Consider the following 21,896-nt stretch of genomic DNA (forward strand, 5'->3'; position numbering starts at 1 on the left):
TGCTGAAACTGACCAGTGGCTGACTACAGGATGCCCCGGGCTTCCTGGAATCAGCCGCTGATCAGTTTCAGCAGCAGCTGACTTGGAGACACCTGGGGTAGAGCAGCTGGGGTGCTGCCGGGTTGGTCCTGCGGGGACCTACCCGGCAGCACCCCAGCTTTTCTGTCCCAGGCGTCCAGATTCAGCCGCTGTTGAAACTGATCAGCGGCTGATTCCAGGAAGCCAGGGGCAGAGCAACTCTGCCTCAGGCTTCCTGTAGTCAGCCGCTGGTCAGTTTCAGCAGCAGCGGCTGAATCTGGAGCCAGTTCCGACTTACATACAAATTCAACTTAAGAACAAACCTATAGTCCCTATCTTGTACGTAACCCGGGGACTGCCTGTACATTGATGTGATAGTACAGACAGAAGTAGTTCTGTACACTGATGATTTGTAGGCTCAGGCTCCTTCATGCTATATGAAACAGATACAAAATGGTACCAGAATTGAAGATTAGAAAATATAAATTAGTTTTGTTCACTTCAGTTGGTTATCTAGATTATTTTGATTATCTAGTTGCCAGGTGTATGGGACTCTTATTCTCTTCATTGAGCTGTCTGTGGGAGCAGCTATGGAATTGGTTCATTAGTCGTGCAACACCAGTAGAGTAAGTGACGTTGTACTGCTTAGTCTAGCAATCACTTTGACCCTAATTCTTTTGTGAGTTGCTGCCAGCTGACGGTATCCTAATTGGAAAGTAGTTTTTCTTCACAGTGGTTTAAGTTAAGAACTAGATGAAAGCCGTGCACGGATGTAATTTATAAGGTGCACACAAACTGAAAATTACTGAAAACTTAAAACTGGGCAGTAACAAACCACAAATATGAGTAGTGATTGAATCTGGTGATATTCTAGACCAAAGAAGTTCTCAACCATGATTGTAAATAGTTCCATCACTTCACACTGATAAACAGATATTCTGGGCTTGAGAGAAAAATATGGAGAGAGTTTCAATTCTGGAATCTCATTATATAGATTACAATCTGAATACATCCTGTGCTAAATCATTGCCACTCCCATTGAAATTAATAGTTCAAATTCAGGTTCAATGCGATTTTGCCATTGATTTGCAATAGGAATAGTACATACTACACTTACTCCAGATTTACAAGTGTGTAACAGAGCATAATTTGGTTCAGTGTGGAACTGTCACTATCTTTGCTGAGACTCAATTTAACCCTAGGAATAGATGAAATCTTTCACATGAAGCAAATATTAACATTTTGTGTTTCTCTGAAAATAATTTGAATATGTAATTGAGTAAAGAGCCTAGTAGTTCGAATTTGTGGAAAATTGATATGAAATAAACCAAATTTCTAAAAACTATTATTATTCTGGAAATTTGCAGGATATTTGCAAACTCTTTCTCTTCTTTTTTTTCTGTTCAGGTAATGGCCCAATCTTGGATCCTGAAGTTTATGGTATTTTTTTCTATTTTTCTTTTTTTTTTTTTAATGTACAAAAAAGAAATGACAAGTAACTTGAAAATTGAAAGAAGGTCTGTTATGCTCAGTTTAGATATTATTTTAATGTGAACCAAAGATTCTTTATTTTGATCATTCTTTTCTGACATTATTTTTAAGATACATGAATACAAATACCGCTTTCTACTGCTTTTTCTGCTGCTGCTGGTTCAGACTAGGCAAAGTAAATGCATTGCTATAGAATGCATATCCCTAAATGTAAGATTAGAGCTACTGTTGGCCTGACTCTCTTTTGTGTGTGTGTGAGAGATTTGGTGTTATTGCACAAGGTTATATTTTGGGGTGCGATTGAGTTCATTATCTTTTCTCCTATAAGTGAATTAATATTTGATGAATCAGTGTTTATATAAAGCATGTTTTAACCACCAATACGGAAGCCATGCTACATCTTGGAGAGGAAGGAAAATTCCCATTAAAAAATGAGGTTGGCACATATAAGTGCCTCTATTACTTTTTCTCCCCTTTCCCTTCTTTCCTTTGTCTCTCTGTATTGTGTTTGACTCCTTTATATCTGCTCATTTTCACCCTATTTTTACTCCTCCCTCTCTTCTTTTCTCCAGTTCCTCTTGTATAGTCATTATGTGTGCCTGTTAACATCTGAGTGAGAGTCATGCTTTTGAACCCAGATTATTTTAGTTGGTGCTGATTTAGGCAAAATGTGTTAGCCTATCCCCGGTGAAAGCTGAATCTGTAACTGTAATAGCAGAGTGGAGTGTAAACTTGATGATAGCACCATTATTCTCTTAACATCTCTGGACTGTCCTGTCCTGGTTCAGTAACAGTTTTTAAAATAATGAAATAAAAGTCAACGTGGGTTAGGTGCTGCAGAAAACTTTATCCAGACAATTGCCTTAACACAGATTACAGAATTTCTTTTTAAGCTGATAGTACCATGTTTTTGACCTCTTCCCATATGGCTGGCCAAACTATTACAAAATGATCCAAAAACACAACTGGAAGAAATGAGTCTTGTTTTAACACATGGAATTTGAGGGCCAAATGTCAGGAGACAAATCTGCTAAACAGTTGGCTACTTTAATAGAATATTGTCATATAACACAATACTGTTGTATTTGATTAAGCATGAAAATCTATCTTCAACAGTGCTTCCAAACTACCTTTTATGTTTTAGGCGGGGTTGGATCCTGCTCAGTACATGGTTATTTGGATGAAATGGCTCATGACTTAAGTTTCCTTAAGCAGATTTAAACTGTATTGCTTTGATTCCATTCCATGGCATTAAACTTCAGGAAATGTGCAACCGGGGCATCAAATTGTTTTAAAGTGATTTGGAAATATTAAAGCATGGCTTCCCCTCCCTTTTTTGCAAGGAGGGACAAGTGCTTTTTTGGGGGGTGGGGTTTATTTGGACAGTTTCCTACATGTACTCTGTTATGTAAGTTGTATGCATAACACACAGATCCTTTGGTTTTGATCTTTGTATTTCTCTGAGGCCCCCATTGTGTAAAAGTGCTCAAGCACATGCATAACTTGATGCATGTGAGCGGTGCCAATGACTTTAGTAGGGGTTACTTACATTTTACAGTTATGCATACTAAGGAGCCTGTAAATTCTAATCCCACTCAAAAACAAGATTATTTTGATATTTCTATTTTCTTCTTTTTAAGTTATTGGCCTTGGACCATTTTTCACTAACTAAAAGATACTGTCAATTCTTGCTTTCTTTGAGACTTTTTATAGTTCAAATTGTCTTAATTATTCCAAGCTCACAGGTCCACTTAGTGGAATGTGCTACAGAGAAAGGTGAAAATGAGCTTACTGGAAATACTGTATAATTAGTTTTTTGGGAGAGTCATTGGTAGGAGTGTTTTTACACGGAAATGACTTTGGGACTAGCTTCTGCTCTGTAGCAAAAACAAAAAAAAGTTGTTCTTAAATTCATCTCATCTGAAAAAGGGGGTTTTGCCCACAAAAGCTCATGATACTATGTTCATATATTTTTTTTAGTCTTTTAATATTTTATTATTAGATGCCACAAGGACTACTTGTTGTTTTTAAAGTTGCAGACTAACTGTAAGGGCTACCCCTATGAGACATCAAAGAACAGACATTCAGCTAATAGTGAACAAGAATATTGGAAACAAATAGGGTATGTCTACACTACCCCCCCTAGTTCGAACTAGGGGGGTAGTGTAGACATACCCATAGTTATATGGAAAACAAAATCATAACTTGCTCTTCGCAGCCTGTACTTAACTAACAAGTTACCAACTTGTCTGAAGAAGCTTATCTCACTCAAAGTTCTTCTTAGCATTTTCAGCCAAGAGCTGGTTGAGATCCCACTTTCATTATGTAAATTTGCTGTCCATTTAATTCCTAAATGAGGGATGACTGGGTATCTCTCCTGTGTCCCTCCATGCCCCCAATACACTTAAGCTGGGTCTCTTCCCTCATCCTGGAGCTATTTTTCTCTTCTTGTTAGTTTCTTTCTGAAGTCTGTCAGCTCTTCATTAGTATTTAAGGGATACCTGGTTTACATACAAATAGATAGCTGGATAAACATCTCTTGTCTGGCAATTTGTTTTCACTTTTGCTGATTGTATACCTTAGATACATATACTGAAAATTATGCTCATAAATCTTTATGTAGTGTCAGTACATACCTTACACAATTATGAAAATGACCAGACAGGTTTTTAAAAAATTAGAAACCTTACATGACCCTCTCTAATAAAATGTAAGTACCAGACTCAGGGGTTTCTGGTTACTCTGTCATCCTCTCTCTGCCCCTTTCCAGTTAGCACCAAGAGGTTCTTGGGTCACAGTAACAGGGAAAGGAAAAAGTTTGGACAAAAGGTCAGATTCTGAGAGCTTGCTCCTGGCATGTGCTAAACATCTTCTGTAAATTTCCAAGTGCTGTCTATTCCTGTTAACTTCAGTGGGTGATGGGAGTATTCAGTGGCTCACAGGATTAGGTGCTTCTTCAGGAGTGAGTATATACTGATGCTTGGATATGTGATAGGAGAGAAGAGACCACCATGTGGGGATGGTATTAAAGTCCAGATCAAATGTAAATTTGAAAGCTAATAATAAGGATAGTTGAGCAGAGTGTAGAAGGGATACCTTTTCCCCTACTGAAATAACATTGGTCAGACAGGCCAACCAGAAGATGGAATGGAATGGATGAATTTTCAATTTAAAAAAAAATCAAGAGTGTTTCCTCACACCCTAGTGTGCTTCAAAGATTTGTGATAGGTCTTCCAAGCTCTCTTTCTAGTAGTCAGACTGTGGATTTGGGCAGGTGATAAGCAAGATGGCATTGCGTAGGCTTGTCAGGTGAAGGGCTAAAAAGGTGTGGTGAAGAGGGACATTTATGCTACTCTTCCCAAAGACTTGTGTTAGTGTCTGAGCTGGGCCATGCTTGAGTAGACTTGGTGGGTGAGGCTGAGGCTTTTATGTGGAGAGAGCCCTTTGAGGTAGGATTTGATCCATCCCTCTGGAGTTAGCTCCATGTTGCATACGGTAGTTCTCAAATTTTCCATTAATTGTTTTTAGAACACACACTCACCATCCGTAGATTAGAACTTGGAATACAGGATATCTAGCTGGTAATGCTTACATTTACACAGCACTTTAGGTGTTAAGCACTGTGTTAATAAGCACTGCACAAACATTAATTCGTTAAAGAATTAATCTTCCCAATATGTCTGTGAGGCAGATGAGGAAGAAATATTAACTTTGTTTTTATATATGGAAGAACTGAGGCTGAGCAGAAGTGACTTGTCAAAGGCCCATCAGGAAATCAAATGTGAACCCAGCATTTTTGGTTCCCGGTCACATATTTATGCCTCCTTGCCATGCTGCTTCCCATCATATAGTCACACAATGATTTTATTAGGTTTGCAACAAGAGTGTTCATTTTATGCTGACACTTTGTGCTGGTAAAGGAGCACAAATGTTACCGGCCACTGAAGAATCAAGCCATAAAGTGGGTGAGTCAGAGTAAGGGTGCATCTGCACTGCACCGTTAATTTGAGATAACTGGTGGTTTTTTTTGAAATAACAATGTGGGGCTGCGTCTAGACAGGCAAGTTTTTCCACAAAAGCAATTGCTTTTGCGCAAAAATTTGCCAGCTGTCTACACTGGCTGCTTGATTTTGCGCAAAAGCACTGACGTTCTACTGTCTGAAATCAGGGCTTCTTGCGCAAATGCTTTGACGTTCCCGTTCGGGCAGAAGCCCTTTTCCGGAAATATTTTTGTGCAAGAGGGCCAGTATAGACAGCTAAAAACTGTTTTGCACAAAAAAGCCCCTATGGCGAAAATGGCAGTCGGGGCTTTCTTGCACAAAACTGCGTCTAGATTGGCACAAACGCTTTTCCGCAAAAAGACGCTTTTCCGTGCCTATCTAGACGCTCTTTTCTGCAAATGCTTTTAATGGAAAAGCTTTTCCGTTAAAAGAATTTGCGGAAAATCATGCCAGTCTAGACGTAGCTTGAGTGTCTACACAGCCATTCCATTATTTTGAAATAATTTCAAAATAATGGATGGCTTATTCTGAAATCTGTAAACCTCATTCTATGAGGAATAATGACTCTTCCGAAATAGCTATTTTGAAATAAGGTGTGTGTAGACACTCCACCACTGCTATTTTGAAATAGCCCCTCACCAGGGCCATTCTAACTTATTACTCCCTAGTGCCTCCTGGGGCTTTAAATCGAGATAGCACTTCTGCATTAGGGAAGCCGGCTTTGGACTAATTTCGAAACTTCCCTGCAGAGTAGATGTGCTATTTCAAAATAAGCTATTTCAGAATAATGATTCCAGAATAGCCTATTTTGAAGTAAACGTGCAGTGTAGATGTACCCCAAATGTTTGTGCACCTTATATATGTCACAATGCTACATTTGTATGGACAAATCCAGTAATTGTATGCACAAGAACCTATTTGAATGCAAAACTGCCCCACTGGTGCATTGCAAATATGCAGTTTTGCCCAGATGGTGATTATGCATGTGTTTTTCAGGGCTCACCCACTGCAAAGAGCTTTGAAAATTTGGTCCTCATTAAAGGATCCTCTGTTCTTCAGCATGAAGTGGTAATGCATCTCTAATGTGCCTAAGTGGCCTAATTTAATTCTTGCCCAATGTAGTGTAATACAGTATTCAGCATCTTTTAAAAAATAAGTTCTGGAACAACATATATGCTTTTGATAAGTTCAGGCCTACTGATGGGGCAATTGCCCTGTCCCTCAACAATACAAAAGGTCCAGGAGCTACTGGCAGGGCCAGAGCCCCGGGCTCTTTAAATAGCTTCTGGAGCGCCAACTGGCACACTGAGTAGCACTGAGGACTGCCTGGGGGAGGTTCTATGCTTTCTAGGTGATGCTAAGGGCTGTCTTGTCCCAGACCCACCCCTTCTACCAGAGGCCTCACCCCTTCTGCAGGTGCAGATCAGGGGTTCCCTTCATTCCCCAGGGACCTGGTGAAGCTTTTGGCTCCACTGGATTAAGTCCCTCAAGATACACTTTTGCAGGCCTACTGATCTATAGGAGGAAAAACTTTATTGACAAATATTGCTTGCCAAATTTTACCCTCTGGTACTTGCAGGTAATTAAGAACAAAGTTTGTCCCTCTGAAAATGTGATTACACCTTTATCATCACAATAGGACTATCTTGCTATCTATTAATGTGTGTCCTACCCTATTTCTTGTTTTATGAAAACAGATCCAAGAATGTGCCCCTGCAATAGAACTAGAATAGAAGACTAATAAGGTCAAAGTTTCCATAGTAAAGACATTGCCAACAACTTCACTTCTTGTGGCTGTAGTAGGTAGCTTTCTCTAGACCCCAAGTATATTTTGTCTTTTCTTCGCGCAACAAATTTAGGGAATGGAAAAATCACAATTCCCTCAATCACTGTGTCATATCAAGGTTTTCTATGTCAATTATTTTCATCTGAAGCAAATTCTTAAATATACAAGAACTTAACAAAAAGGGTTTATAAAGGAAAGTGTTACACAGTCTGGCTACGTCTAGACTGGCCCCTATTCCGAAATAGCCATGCTAATTTCAGACCTTGGAATAGGGACATCCGCGGGGGATTTAAATATCCCCTGCGGGATTTAAATAAATATGTCCGCCGCTTTTTTTCCGGCTTGGGGAAAAGCCGGAAAAAAGCGTCTAGACTGGCACGATCCTCCGGAATAAAGCCCTTTTCCGGAGGATCTCTTATTCCTACTTTCAGGCCCTACTTTCAGGTAGGAATAAGAGATCCTCTGGAAAAGGGCTTTATTCCAGAGGATCGCGCCAGTCTAGACGCTTTTTTCCGGCTTTTCCCCAAGCCGGAAAAAAAGCGGCGGACATGTTTATTTAAATCCCCCGCGGATTTCCCTATTCCAAAGTCTGAAATTAGCATGGCTATTTCGGAATAGGGGCCAGTCTAGACGTAGCCTCTGTGCCTTCACTGTAGAGTTAATTCAAGTGATCTGCTTTGGGAAGAGTTAGGGATAAGCATCTCCACCCCTTTGTGACATGGCAGGACAAAAGTGCTAGTGACATTAACTGTCAGCCTTCTCAGCACTTCTTGGCCATCCTACTGCCTCCATAGATGTGTAATATGAAGAATGCTGTCACCTTGCCTTACTCTACAGTTTGATGCCTGCTGCGTATGTGTAGCTGCTATCTATTAGAGCGGGTCTAAATCCTGATCTTGGGCCTATTATGGTACAAACCTAGGAGAGTCAACTTGGTCTGGCTGCTCTGAGCAAATTTAACCAGTGCCAAAGAGTCCAGCCCCCTAATAAGGGTCATATACGGGATGCAGAATGCTTTGCAGCAAGGAAATGTATGTGCGCAAGCATGAAAACTGAATGTGTCCAGACAATATATTTCCAGCATTCCCAACTAGCCTTTTCAGAATGGCACTGAGCAGCAGGTGAAAATACGAGTATTAGAGTGCAGATCTGTTGTATTATGCAAGCAAGGTACTAACAAACTTCAACAGGCCTTTTTTTTAACAAAGGAGAAACCTCTTTACAAAGCTGCTGCTGCTCCCCTCTGTAGCTCTCAATCAGCCCTGGCTCATCTCCTCCTTCCCGTTTCCTGTGCTTCCAGACTCCCAACAGCCAGTGCTCCCAATTCTAATAATTACAAGCAGCATCTAAAACACCACATTCCCTCCTCTCTTAAGAAGATCTCTCAATTATAAAATAAACATCGTTGTTCTAACCACAGCAACAAATATGGAATAAGACACTATACTGTTGGCAGAAATATTGCACTGAAAACAGTGTAAATACTATATAACATAGTTTCTAGTCCAGACAGATGGTTGTCTGGGTCTGACAGACCGTCTCTCAAGCCCCGATTCCAGTGCAATGTCTTGTTGTGTTGGTGCTACAGTGAAGTCATACAACGCGGACTGGGTGTTGGCCTGATCCACAAAATCCTCTCCCTCCTGTAGCAGCACTAAGGATCCTACCCCCCCCCCCCCCATTTTCAAATTCCATTTACAGAATTTTGACATCAAAAATTCTTCTTGATTTTATTTCAAAGTTAAAGAGGGAAAAAATGTGATTGTATGTATATTTAAATACAATCACACTGGGGCTGAATTACATTAGCTGTATTGATTGCATTTATTTGAATGAGTTTCTGTCTCTCACACACATTTTAGTATGTATTCCTAGAAGTAACTGCAACTTTGTATTAGTTTTTGTGTTTATCTTGAAAACAAGGTGGAAAATCTTGCATTTGATAACCCCAGTGTGAAGTTTTCAAATAATTATAACTTTGTTGGGCCAAACTCTTCTTTCAGGAGATTTATTCTGGATTTTTCCTTTGCACTAAGACTATGGTCCATTGCTTCTGACAAAATTTGATTTGAGAAATGTCTGGCACTAAGACTTTTTCAGGGTTAACTCTGGCAAGTTAGCAAGTTGGAACATAACATGAGACAATCTGTCCCTTCAACACTTTGATAACTCACTAGCTATATGAGCTTTTGTCAAATTCTCAAAAATAAAACAAAGGGTATGTTTATCCTGTAGTTAGGAGTGAGTCCCTTCCCTGCTTTTTCCCCCAGCCTAGATAGGCTTGCACTAGCTTGACTTACTCTAGTGTGCTATAAATAGTAGGGTAGATATTGCTGCCTGGGCAGCAGCTCAGGTTCTCAAACCCACCTGAATGAGAGCGTGGGTTCTTATCTTGATCTCCATTGGAATTTGAATATCCACACTGCTATTTGGAATGTATTAGTGTGAACCAAGCTGGCAGAGGTCTGTTTATCTGGTCTAGGAGGTTCAATTCCAGCTGCAGTATAATTATACCTTAGAAATCTCCCAAACTAATTTTTTTTAAAAGAACTCCTCTTTGGCCAAAATAAGGCTGAAATAGTTCAGTTTTGATGACAGTTTTGATGACAGTCGTTTGTTTTTAGTCACAAGCACCCATAACCAGGTTAACCATAAGAAGGTTAACCTTCTTTAACTTGAAATCTAGCGTCTCTTGGTAGTATATGTTACAATGTAGCTCCATCCTTTGAAGTTTTACAGAAAATAATAATAAATGAATTATTACTTTTGAAAGGAAAATGCTATTTTTAAAGACATTGACTGGTTACATGTTGGTTAAAAATGTCTGGTGCAAATAAAGCTTTGGCTTTGTAGATCCCCAACAGAATTCTTAGTTGACCAAATAGAAACAATGCATCTTTTACAAAGAATTCAGGATTCTCAAATGTTTCAAACATTGCAGTATTATAGTAATGCAAGTAATGATAACATTTTTTCTCCTCCCTAAGATTATGAAACCACGCCTAATGATATTGGGGACACCACGAATAACAGTAATCAAATCACTCCTCCAGATGTTTCCAACAAAGAGAATGAAGATAGCATCACTGTAAGTATATACATAGACTTTCTGACTGTAGAACTGAAATACTAACCTAACAGTTTACCAAAGCCAACACTAGAATTTGTTCAAGATGCCATTTTAAAAAATGAAGGGAGGTTTGTGGGGGGGGGGAGGCGAGGTGGAGAAGAGTGAGTGACTATTCATACCAAATAAAATGGATACTTAATTTGTGTCACTATTCCGATCAACTCTTTGGGCTTTTCTCCAGTACCAGAAGATGGACACTGCGGAGATCGATCTCCTGAGTGGTTTGATTTAGAGGGTCTATTGAAGACCCAATAAATCAACCTCAGATCGCTCTCCACTGGAATGAGAAGCATTGAGCTAAGTTGACAAGAGACTTTCTCCCATTGATGCAGTTTAGGCACTGAGATAAGTCAACCCAGCTACATTATTCAGCTTGACTTGCTTCACTTAGGTCAACTTAACCCCATAGCATAGACCTGTCCTTAGAGATGATCTATAATGCCATGTTGTTGTTTTTCTTAAGACCTAAAATACAGTAATTCTATTTTCAAAGAGATTGCACATCCTTGAAATTCAAGGCGATTTGAAAAACTTGCTCACCAGATTTAACAACCTAGTAGTCAAAGAGTTATGGGTTTGGGGCAGCAAATCTTCAGGAGCGTTACCTCACAGAGCCTCTTCCCACACTGACCCTGGTGTGATTTGTGCACAGCAGGGACCATCTTGTAATCTGCAGGATCCTGAGGGATCTGTGCGAAGTTAGGGCTGTCTGTAAAGAGGCTTTGTTCTGTACAGTGTTTTAGGTCTTTGTGGTCTCTGGTGCAGCTCCTTGTCAGTGGCTGTGTCCCAAAGGTGCACCGTATCAAAGGTACAACAGACTGTATTATATTTTCTGATAAAACTCTGTAAGACTGGATGGGTAGATGGTATACAGGCCTCTGATTCATCCCCTTCTCTGAACATCTCACTTGGTCTCCTCTCCCAGTCCCAGACCCATGAAGAGGTTTCTGCAGGATGTGGAAGTGGCAGTCTTTGTTTTTTGCAGGGTGGGAGAGATCCCACATGATGACCCCCTCTGTGCTTTTAGATGTGTTGCTCTTTGTTTCCTTTTAAAGCAAACTTTTCTTAGTTTGGTTATTTTTTAATAAATGCTGATTAATTTTGAAGGTGGTTCATCATCATGCAACAGAGTCAACTGTTCTTGCTCTCTCTTTTAGGTGTATGTTGTGGTTGGGATTGCAGCATTAGTGTGCACTGGCCTAGTGATAATGCTCATTATTCTGAAGTTTGGAAAACACTCCAAGTTTGGGATGAAAGGTAAGAAGGGTTATTTTATTTATATATATATATATTACCTTAGTTGTCATGGGTTTGACTAGCACACTCCATGTGCTCCTGCCCCCAAAGTACTGATGAACTACAAAGAATGGCATCACATCTCTGTCCATACTTTTTGAACAATAGGTAGGGAGATGGCAAGAGGTGAATAAATGCAGAAGTAAAGGTATTTGAACCAAACACATGATTAAGCAATCACCTGTTCTCTGGCCTGAGGATTTTTGTTTGTTTTTGCTTGAAGTTCCATTAATAGTACCTACCTTTGCAAACCCAATGGACTATTCATGGAGTGAGGTGCTTCTCAATGGAGGATGGCAAAATCTGGTCCCAGACAAAGGAAATTTACTCTGATGTGCATTGGATTGTGAAAGCCACACTTGGTAATTCAAACTACAGTTTTGGAAGTGGGTGTGTGTGTGTTAGAGCTGCAGCAACTGAAGGTACTACTACAAATACTACACCAGCAGGTTAGAGTTTCCTATTGCGTGGTGCTACACTGTAAGTAGAGCTTATTGAAAAGGTTGTCAGCCCTGTCTGAGGGGTGATAGAGTGAGATTCCTAACCTTTTATTTTTGTTTTAACCTTCAGTTCTACTCCTTCAGCTCATATCTGGAGATTTTCGAAGAGGTGTATTTTATAAAATAACTTGTGTACTTGGTGAGGATAGTCAATTAGGGACTATTTTACTATTGATCAAAGAGGGACCATGTTTTGTTCTTGGGTTGAGGGTCTGTGGAGAAGAATATAATTAATCTTTTAGACCCTTCATTTCCCTTTATCTTTCTTGGGATCACAAACCACACTGCCAATGCCTCTAAATCAGTCCATAAAAACTCAGTCATAGAATGTGGCTCTGACTGGACCCTAACACTGTGCCACTAGCTCTGTCTCCTGTATCATCAGCTGGGATTCTTGATGGGAGAATTCCTAAAGCATCTGATATGTAAACAGAGAAGAACTGTAGTTAGGGCAAAGCCACAGATATGCGTCCTAAGATGATGCACCACCTCCCTACGTGTATGTGTGCTGCTTCCAGTCTTTGGAAATTTCCAGGATATTATTGGGGATTTGAAGCCTAAAGGACAAAGGGGTAAAGTTACAAAGAAAAGAAAGTTATGTTAGACTGAAGAAGGCTTGAAATATGTTTCCTCCTTTGCTATAGGCACTGGGTTGCATCAGGAAAAACAAGGAAGTGGGAGCCAAACTGTAGGAAAGGATGGTTAGATTTCTGGCGATTGGATTCTAAAAATCTCCATGGAATAATGTGCTTATTATGTTACTTGCCATTTTTTCATGCTAATGTCTAAAGAAGTTATTTATTAAAAGTTATGTCTCCCTTCTGGTAGAGTGATAAAAATTAGTTCATTTTCAAAATTAGTAAGTTATACTTTTACAAAACACATTAGTGATCGCATGATTTGCTTTTCTTTCATGAAGAAATTTTGGGCTATGGGGCTGGTGGCAAGGGACTCCCCCCCCCCCCCCAACCCCTGAATTATCTTGTTCAGGACCAGTCAGGTCCTGACAGTGCCAGATCAGAGAGGTCCAGCCTGTACACCCTCCCACTTTGAAGTTTGAACCAAGGCCTGAACTTAACAACTTGGGTTTATGCTTAACCCAGAGCACCAGAGACACTTTTCAAAATATTACCACTATCATTGTGTTACAGTAGGGATTAGAGATCCTCCAGGGATTCAGATACCCAATGTACTAGATGCTGTAAATGTATGTAATAATAATAAAAAAGTCTCTGCAGCAGAGACATTGTAGTCTATGCATATGATAGGAGACAGGAAATGAAGATAGACTGGTTGCGGGTTTGGAGGACAAGGAAGAAAGGCAACAGTGGAGAGATTATATTTTGTACCAGTCACAGCATACTGTTTTAAAAGTTTAAAAGCTGTCATGGAAACAAAAAGGACCAAACGCACTGTTCCTGAAGTCCGTGGGTGTTGCTTTTCGAATGAAGACCCAAAAAAAGAAAAGTCAATTTACAATTGGTGTATTTTGTTCCAAGTTTTAGTTGGGATCAGGGAAATATTTAATTTGATGTGGGACAATCTGTGTTCAAACATGGCAAAAATCATCCTTTCAAGTGACTGTCTTATTAAGTGCTTATGTAAGCATTTTGCATTCACCAGAGTTCTCTTCCTGAATGACACAGGGCAAGAATACACAAAGGGTTTTTACTCCTTTTTTTGTTATCTTGAGGGAACACAATGAAAGCCACTCAATCACTACATCATTCAAAATTCTCTCCTCCCTTCCTCAAATAATGGTCCAGGAAAAACAACAACAACCCAAATATGCATGTAATGAATCTTGGTAATGAGCAGAAAGAAGTAGTAAGTGATCCTTTCCAATGTATCTAGTATCTACAAATGGGGGGAATATGTTCCATCAAATGTCAGAGGTGTGCGTCAAGGTTACAGTGATACACAAAGTATGGCAGTATCTCGTTGTGAGGAGTGAAATTCAAGCCTTACTTGCAGTCATGGCAGGTATCTGCAGTATTTCCAGTGCAACAGAACACACACTTTTTCTTCAGGGCTGGTTTAGTAAGTGCAAGGATCATTCATATTCAACTCACTCTGGGTACGTCTACACTGCATCCCTAGTTTGAACTAGGGATGCAAATGGAGACAACGGAAGTAGTTAATGAAGCGGGGATTTAAATATCTCGCGCTCCATTAACATGATCTCGCCGGCGCGCTAGTTCGAATCACAGCTGACTCGAACCAGGAAGTGCGCGCCGGGACGCGTTAGTTCGGACTAAAGCCCTTAGTCCGAACTAATGTTCCTCCTCAAAAAATGAGGAGGAACATTAGTTCGGACTAAGGGCTTTAGTCCAAACTAACGCGTCCCGGCACGCACTTCCTGGTTCGAGTCAGCTGTGATTCGAACTAGCGCGCCGGCGAGATCATGTTAATGGAGCGCGGGATATTTAAATCCCCGCTTCATTAACTACTTCCGTTGTCTCCATTTGCATCCCTAGTTCAAACTAGGGATGCAGTGTAGACGTACCCTCAGTGTCCTGGCTCAGACATGGAGGCCATCACAGTCAAGGGCCCTGAGGCTACGTCTAGACCACAAGCCTCTTTTGAACGAGAGCATCTAGACTGCAACCACTTCTTTCGAAAAAGCGAGCCACTTTTTCGAAAGAGAGCACACCGGCAGTCTGGATGCTCTCTTTTGAAAAAAGCCGTGTTTGCATTCAAGAATGCCTTTTTTTGAAAGAGCACGTTCAAAAAAAGGCATTCTTCCTTGTAAAATGAGGTTTACTGCTGTCGAAAAACCTACTGCCTACTTTCGATTTAATTTCTAAAGAACGTGGTGGCAGTCTAGACACGGTGGAAGTTTTTTCGAAAAAAGGCCACTTTTTTTTTTTAAACCCTGTAGTGTAGACACACCCTAAGGGTCAAGGTGATGCTATCCTCCCCATAAAGGGACAGAAAGGGGTAGGTTTCCCCTTGGTCCAGTGGCACTGTTGGTCACCCAAGAGTAGCACACGCTGAACACTTTCAAAGAGTGCAATGGTGGTCATATTCATCCTGATCTCCTAGGCATGATTGTGCCTGTCTTGTGTACAGAGCCTCTGGGAATTCCCACTTTTCTTCCCTGAACACTTGCAATGCACCATAGCCAGTGGCTTACAACCATAATGCATTGATCCCTGTATATCCAGCCGTGTCAGCAGAGTTATATAAAATAACTTATATCTGAGTTTCTCATTTGGTTTTACATAACTGAGAGGAGATGGTGGACAGGAACATTTTGGTGTTTTTTGCCATACTGTTACTTTTTCATAGTATGGGCGGTTAACTCTGCACTAGATGTGTGAACCAAAACCACCACCACTCACCAAGTAAGTGAAGTGAACTGTGGTTGAAGTTGAGGTTTGTGTTGTGTTGAATTACAGCTGCCAAATCAGGTCTTATTTCTCCTTCAAGTTGTGTCCTATCTCTTACACGATGGGAAAGTGCTGAGTCCTAATGTCTTGATGATTTACTTCAGAAATTAAGATATATGGCTGCTTGGCGTTCACTTCTTGAAACTCTCACTATATAGCCAGCACTGCATACCAGAAGCAAATATTCTTCTCTTCCCACTACATCTCCGAACTTCCATGTGTGCTGTACTTATAATAGTAAACTTGTAAATGCACTTGTATCTGATGAAACCTAAGGGTGTTTCCTTTTGTACTGGCCATTTCTTCCCCCCCCCCCCCCCCCCGGCTCTAAATGTGATCACCTTCATCCTAGACTTCTGTATGTTTCCTGAATGTGGGGCAAAGACCTTTGGAAATTCACCTGGGGTTATAGTGTAGCTGAAGAAACCTGTTAATTTCTTGAATTCATTGGCTAGTAAGGTCATCAAGATTTGTGCATTGTTCTTGTGCAAGTTTTTAGTTTGCATGTTTGCTGGAGGGCATGAAATGCTTGTGATGGGTGAATGTCTGACTATATCCATCTTATAAAACTGGAGGTGCTCAAGGGTATTAAACCAGAGAAGGCTGCAGTGAGTTCATGAGCCCTCTGAAGAGACTTATAGAAAAATACTTCTGGACACTTTTGAGACTACCTGCTCTATTAGAAGAGACATTCAGGTGAGGTGAACAGCTGAGAAATAAGCCCCCTTTTTATTTTTCAATTATTAATTAGTATCAATGTGACTCTAGGAGAGAATAGAAGAGAAGGAAGAAATATGATGTAATTGAGAGATTAAAGCTGGAATACAGCAAAAATGTAGAGGGTGACATTTGAAAGTGCATACTTCAATGAAAAAAGTTCAAAAATAGTTGCCATTTTGAACCAAAATTAAGGGAATTTTAAAAAATGAATTTATATTTTTAAACAGACAAGGAGGAGTTAAAAGAAACAATCAAGCCAACAAGGTGTTCATATTGCAAAGGCAATGCTTGGAGTCCCTAAGGTTCTTTGCTTTTTAAGAACTATGGGGGAAGAGTCGGGAAAAATAATTAGACCCAAGTTTTGAGAGAATTGCTCTTTACCAAAGACCAAATGGGACTATTATTGGAACCAGAAAGTGTGTAAGGAGATGAACCCTCTTAAGTAAACAACAATTAGATTAGGAGAGAACTTGAGGGAAGCATATGTATGCTTAATTCCCTTGAGCTAAGAGATTTTTGTGTGTGTAAAGCTGCTGTCAGTGCTTTAATATTTGTACTATAATCCAAAGAAAAGGGAACAAATTGAGTCTGACATTCCTATTGTACTTAAGCAATGCCAGAAAAGTCAAATTTGAGCTTTGTAGCCCACTTTTCAATGGCTACTTTTACTCCTCAAGATATCTCATGCATCGTAAAGGGGGAATGCATTTTAAAATTATGTTTATGCTCCCATGAGAGCATGTATGGAAGTCTGTATCTGCAGTCTGAACAAATAATAATATGCATCCATTTAATAAATAAATCAATGACCTTTATATAGCAATTGATTCAGTTTATCCATTTTTTAAATGCTGGACCTTTAGGCTCTTGCAAGTATATGATAGCAGCTTCTGTATGTAAAATTTGTCATAAACAGACTAGCTGTTATGGTTTTTCACTAGCTTGAGTATAAGATATCAATCCAACAAAAGCTCATATATTGATTGTGTGCCTGCACATAGGTAAAGTAAACGTTTTCTTTATTCTATTTTTGGTGCTTTTCCCCCCCTGAATCACTTCACCAACATCCATATTTAGGCCATGAGTTTTCTTTACAATTTTTGAAGTTTAAAAAAAAATCTTCTAAACAATATCACTGTCCACTGTCTTGAAAAAGTCTATCTTTAACCACAGTTTATTACCTTTGCTGACAAATTCTTCTCACATTTTGTACTTCAGTTTAAAGATAATATAGGAGAACACAGCTAGGAACTTGGCTTTGGATGTGACATTTCACATTTATCTTATGGTATTTTAGTTTAAGTAAAAAATGCTTCACAACCTTATGAATAAAAAAGGCTTAAATCACCAATATTGTCATTCAGTACTTCTGGTAACAGCTTTTCTGACATAATGTATCATCAATCCATTATTGTTAAAAGTCTTTTAACCCTCATTTGCCCAGCTTATCATATTTATGACTTTAAATAATGGGGCGTTGGGGTCAGATTGGGATACTTTGTGATTCTATTCTGTGTGTGCGACAAAGGATAGGGGTTTTTTTTTTTTGCACATTCCTGTGGAAAGAGCATTCATTGCCAGAGAGAAGAGTCTCTGATCCCCTACTTGTCTGTGAGCAGAGAATGCAGCAGACACTTGTTGTGTTCTCCATTTGAATATATTTCACTTTTCTTTCTGTGGGGGACGCATGGAGCTTCAAAATATCTTTGTTTCAAAATAAAGTCTGTATCCTTTACTCTGGTTGGTGTTCTTGAGCATTCCTAGTGTGCTAAACAAGTGGATTAAAGGACGTTCAGGAAAAGTGGAGACATACAATGTATTTTTATTTTACTCAATATTATTGCAACCCTACGTCAAGTAATTGTGCTTCCTATGAGCTAAAGGAAGAATCTCAGTATTACAAGGGAAGTGCTGTACTCCTTTTGGTGCACAACTAAAAGCTTTACTTAATCCCTCCCTGGGAAAGCCCTGCAATTTACAAAACATTATTATGTTTTCAAGCTTTTTATGTATCTGCAACAAGCCTTCAAAGAGCCCATTATGGACACTTTTTGTCTTGTATGTCAAATGATTTAGAAGCAGAACAGCTGGGTTCTTTTCCCAGGCCAGACCTAGATTTGCTGTGCAATCTTCATCCAGTCACTTAGGCCATGTTTCCACTTACCGTAGGATTGACACTCTGACAAGCGATCTTCTGAGGTTCGATTTTAGCAGGTCTAGTAAAGACCTGCTAAACCAAACCCTGAGGGCTCTCTCATTGGCACCAGTACTCCTTGCAGCTGTGAAGCATAAGGGAAGTTGATGAGAGTGTTTCTCCCGTCAACCTCCTGCTGTGGGGCTACCCCATAAAATCGATGTGAGATACGTCAACTCCATCTATGCAATTCATGTAGCTGGGGTTGTGTATCTTGCATTGATTTTCTTTGCCAGTGTAGAGACGGCCTAAAACTTTCCTTCCTTCTGTTTTCCCCTCTCTGTTGTGGTGGTGGTAATTCTGATTGTACCTGCTTTACAGAGGTGGTGTGAGAGTCAAGCCCTTGAATATCTTTACATTGCTTTAGTATTTTTTATTTCTATGACTGTTAAGTAAAATGTAGCAGAACAGAGTTAGTTAAAGATGTTTGGTGAAAATGAGATGTATACTTAAGACTTAGTATGTAACAGCAAAGAAAGTAGCTGGCTGCCATGAAACAGAGATTGGATGTTGTTTTACATCATTGTTCCAGTGCCACCTGTGACAGTGACTACCAGAGTGCCCTGAGTTTGCAAAACTTGCCCATCTGCCTTCACATCGCCCTCTGTAATGTGGGGATGGTGACATGTATCTACCTTGTGTTTTGGAAGATGAATTTGTTAATGCTTGTAAGTTCATGCAGGCTTAGCTCTCCCTACCACATAGCTAAGTCACTGCTTTAACATGCCCCCTTCTGGCTGGGTATGCCATTGCAGCACCCTTTTGCATCTGTTGCCTCCACTGTCCTTTGGTGAAGTCCAGCCGTAAGTGTCCTGCCTGACCACTTTACAGAGATGTGCCTTTTCTGGGGCTAATGGTTTGTTTGTTTGTTTGTTTTAAAGTCCCATCAAAATGTATATAAAACCAAACTTTCAGCCTAGCAGGGCTTAGCTGGCAGCCACCTCATTACCAGTATGACTCTTCTGCATGCTAAGAACAAAAAGTGGGGAAAGTGATGCAAGTGACAGAGATCCTAGTGAGAGAGGGGAAGATCCCAGTTGTAAAGCCTTAACCTTGGCAACAGCATGCCCTCACGTTTCCAAGGGGACTCCTTGTGTAAGAGCTCAGCAAGGTGTGTAAGAGCAAAGATAAAATAGGGTCTTGATAGGTCCCTTAATGGCTGTTAGGCTAGACCGTCAGGAATACTTTCCTATACTCTGGGTGTTCCTAAGCCTTGGATTGCCAGACTTGAACTGGATGACAGGGAGGGAACATTGAAAGTTGCCTGTTGTGCAAATTCTCTTTGAAGTGTCTAGTACAGGCCAGCATCAGAGACAGGATACTGGGCTAGATAGAAACATTGGTCTGACCCAGTAGCAATCATTCCTATGATCTTAAGTTCATTTTCTGAAGAAGGCCCCACTTCTCCTGTACATTTAATTGTGCTTTGTTGCAAAGACGACATAAGACTAGTGGATCTAGTTGCTCGAGCTTTTCTTTGTAAAAAAAGGAAGGGCCTTGAAAGGCACTAAACAACCATAACAGCTGCTTTGCAACACCCCTGCAGGCTACTTGTAGTGCTGGTTGAAATGGCCTTTAACTGTTGTTAAACTGTTACGGCTCCAGCTAGAAAAATGGCCCTTGTGGGCTGTTGGCAGCAGGTAAAGTTTACAGGAACTTCAAAATTATAGCTGGGATCTGGCCCAGAACCCCCTGGCCTCAGGGTCAGGTGAGGACCCATGTCGGGCTTTAAATTACTTTTTCACCCCTTCTCCATTCTGAGCTGTGCTAAATGCTCTCTAGGTGCAGTGTCTGGTCTAATTTTGTAGAGTTAATGCCAAAAAAAAATTACAATAAAATGTATGTTGTTTAAAGCTTAATTCTTTCCTGAAAATCATTTCGGAAATGTATACCAACCACTATTGAACCGTCTCAGTGGAGACCACAAACTTGGGCTGCTCAAGATATTGCGCTGCTGCTTGTACTATTTACCCGTGTGGCCTAGATTTTTTCCCTTCTTGTTCTTCAGTTGTTATTCTGCCCTTGAATGACAGACTTCTATTAGAATCATAGAATCCCAGGGCTGGAAGAGACCTCAGGAGGTCATCAAGTCCAGCCCCCTGCCCAAAGGAGGACGAACCCCAACTAAACCATCCCAGCCAGGCTGTTGTCAAGACGGGACTTAAAAACCTCTAGGGGTAGATATTACACTACTTCCATAGGTAACCCATTCTAATACTTCACCCTCCTAGTAAAATAGTTTTTTCCTAATATCCAACCTAGACCTCCCCCACTGTAACTTGTGACCATTGCTCTTTGTTTTGCCATCTTTCACTACTGAGAACAGTGTCTCTCCATCCTCTCTGGAATGTCCCTTCAGAAAGTTGAAGGCTGCTATCAAATCCCCCCTCACTCTTCTCCTCTGCAGACTAAATAAGCCCTAATTCCTCAGCTTCTCTTCGTAGGTCATGTGTTCCATTTTGGTTGCCCTGTGCTGGATCCTCTCCAATGTGTCCACAACCTTTCTATAGTGGGGGGCCCAGAACTGGATGCTGTACTCCAGATGTGGCCTTCCCAGTGCCTAATAAAGGGGAATAATAACTTCTCTAGATCTGCTGGAAATGCTCCACCTAATGTACCCTAATATGCCAGTAGCCTTCTTGGCTATTCTTGCTCCATTTATCTGAAGAATTGGGTTGTGCCCATTAAAGCTCATGATACTATCAACATTTTTTGTTAGTCTCTAAGGTGTTGCAGGTCCGTTTGCTGTCTGTTTGTATACTGTTTGGCTGATTGAATTGTCCGAATTTTTCTATCAGTCTTTGAGCAGTTCAACTTCTTTCATGATTAGCCTGGGGATCCCATGTTCTCAATCCGGATTCTGGAAAATGAGATAAGATTGGTACCTGAAATTCTATAATGTCTGGCCATATTGGATACATATCAATTCTTTCACTAGAAGACCATAATCTTCTTATTCTGAAGTGCTCTTTCTGTTGCTGCTGTTGCATTCAGTATTTAATTTCTCATCACTAGAAATAGTTACTTTGGTCTTGGAAATTAACTTAAACCTCACTCTGTAAAAAGCACATGATCTCCTTAGAGCTACCGTATTTTCCGGCGTATAAGGTGACTGGGCGTATAAGACGACCCCCTAATTTTCTAGTTAAAAGATAGGTTTTCGTCTTACACTCGCCGTATAAGACTACCCCCCTTAAGAGGCCAACCGGCAGCGCCCCTCCACCTCCCCGGCTTTGCTCCCGGTGTCCCTGGTCTGCTGGAGACGGTCCCCAGCAGACCAGGGACACCGGGAGCAAAGCCTCTGAGGACGCCGGCAGCGGGACAGCCGCGGCGCGTCTGGGCTGCCCCGCTGCTGGCTTCCCCCGAGG

General features: G+C 40.6%; 1 protein-coding gene across 6 annotated transcripts in view; it reads left to right on the forward strand.

Annotated features, from left to right (window-relative positions):
* Positions 1-21,896, forward strand: part of NTRK2 (neurotrophic receptor tyrosine kinase 2) — a 292,046-nt gene that overhangs the window by 70,899 nt on the left and 199,251 nt on the right. For 5 of the 6 annotated variants that reach the window (XM_075931775.1, XM_075931774.1, XM_075931776.1 and 2 more), the window contains 3 exons: positions 1,426-1,458; positions 10,284-10,384; positions 11,584-11,683. In XM_075931775.1, coding sequence (XP_075787890.1) covers positions 1,426-1,458; positions 10,284-10,384; positions 11,584-11,683 — 234 coding nt within the window. Of the gene's footprint in view, positions 1-1,425; positions 1,459-10,283; positions 10,385-11,583; positions 11,684-11,945; positions 12,085-21,896 lie in introns of all 6 variants that reach the window. The other variant, XM_075931777.1, reaches the window with a different exon arrangement.

The sequence above is a fragment of the Pelodiscus sinensis genome, chromosome 6 (genome assembly GCF_049634645.1).
Source record: "Pelodiscus sinensis isolate JC-2024 chromosome 6, ASM4963464v1, whole genome shotgun sequence".
In the NCBI taxonomy this organism is placed as follows: Eukaryota; Metazoa; Chordata; order Testudines; family Trionychidae; genus Pelodiscus; species Pelodiscus sinensis.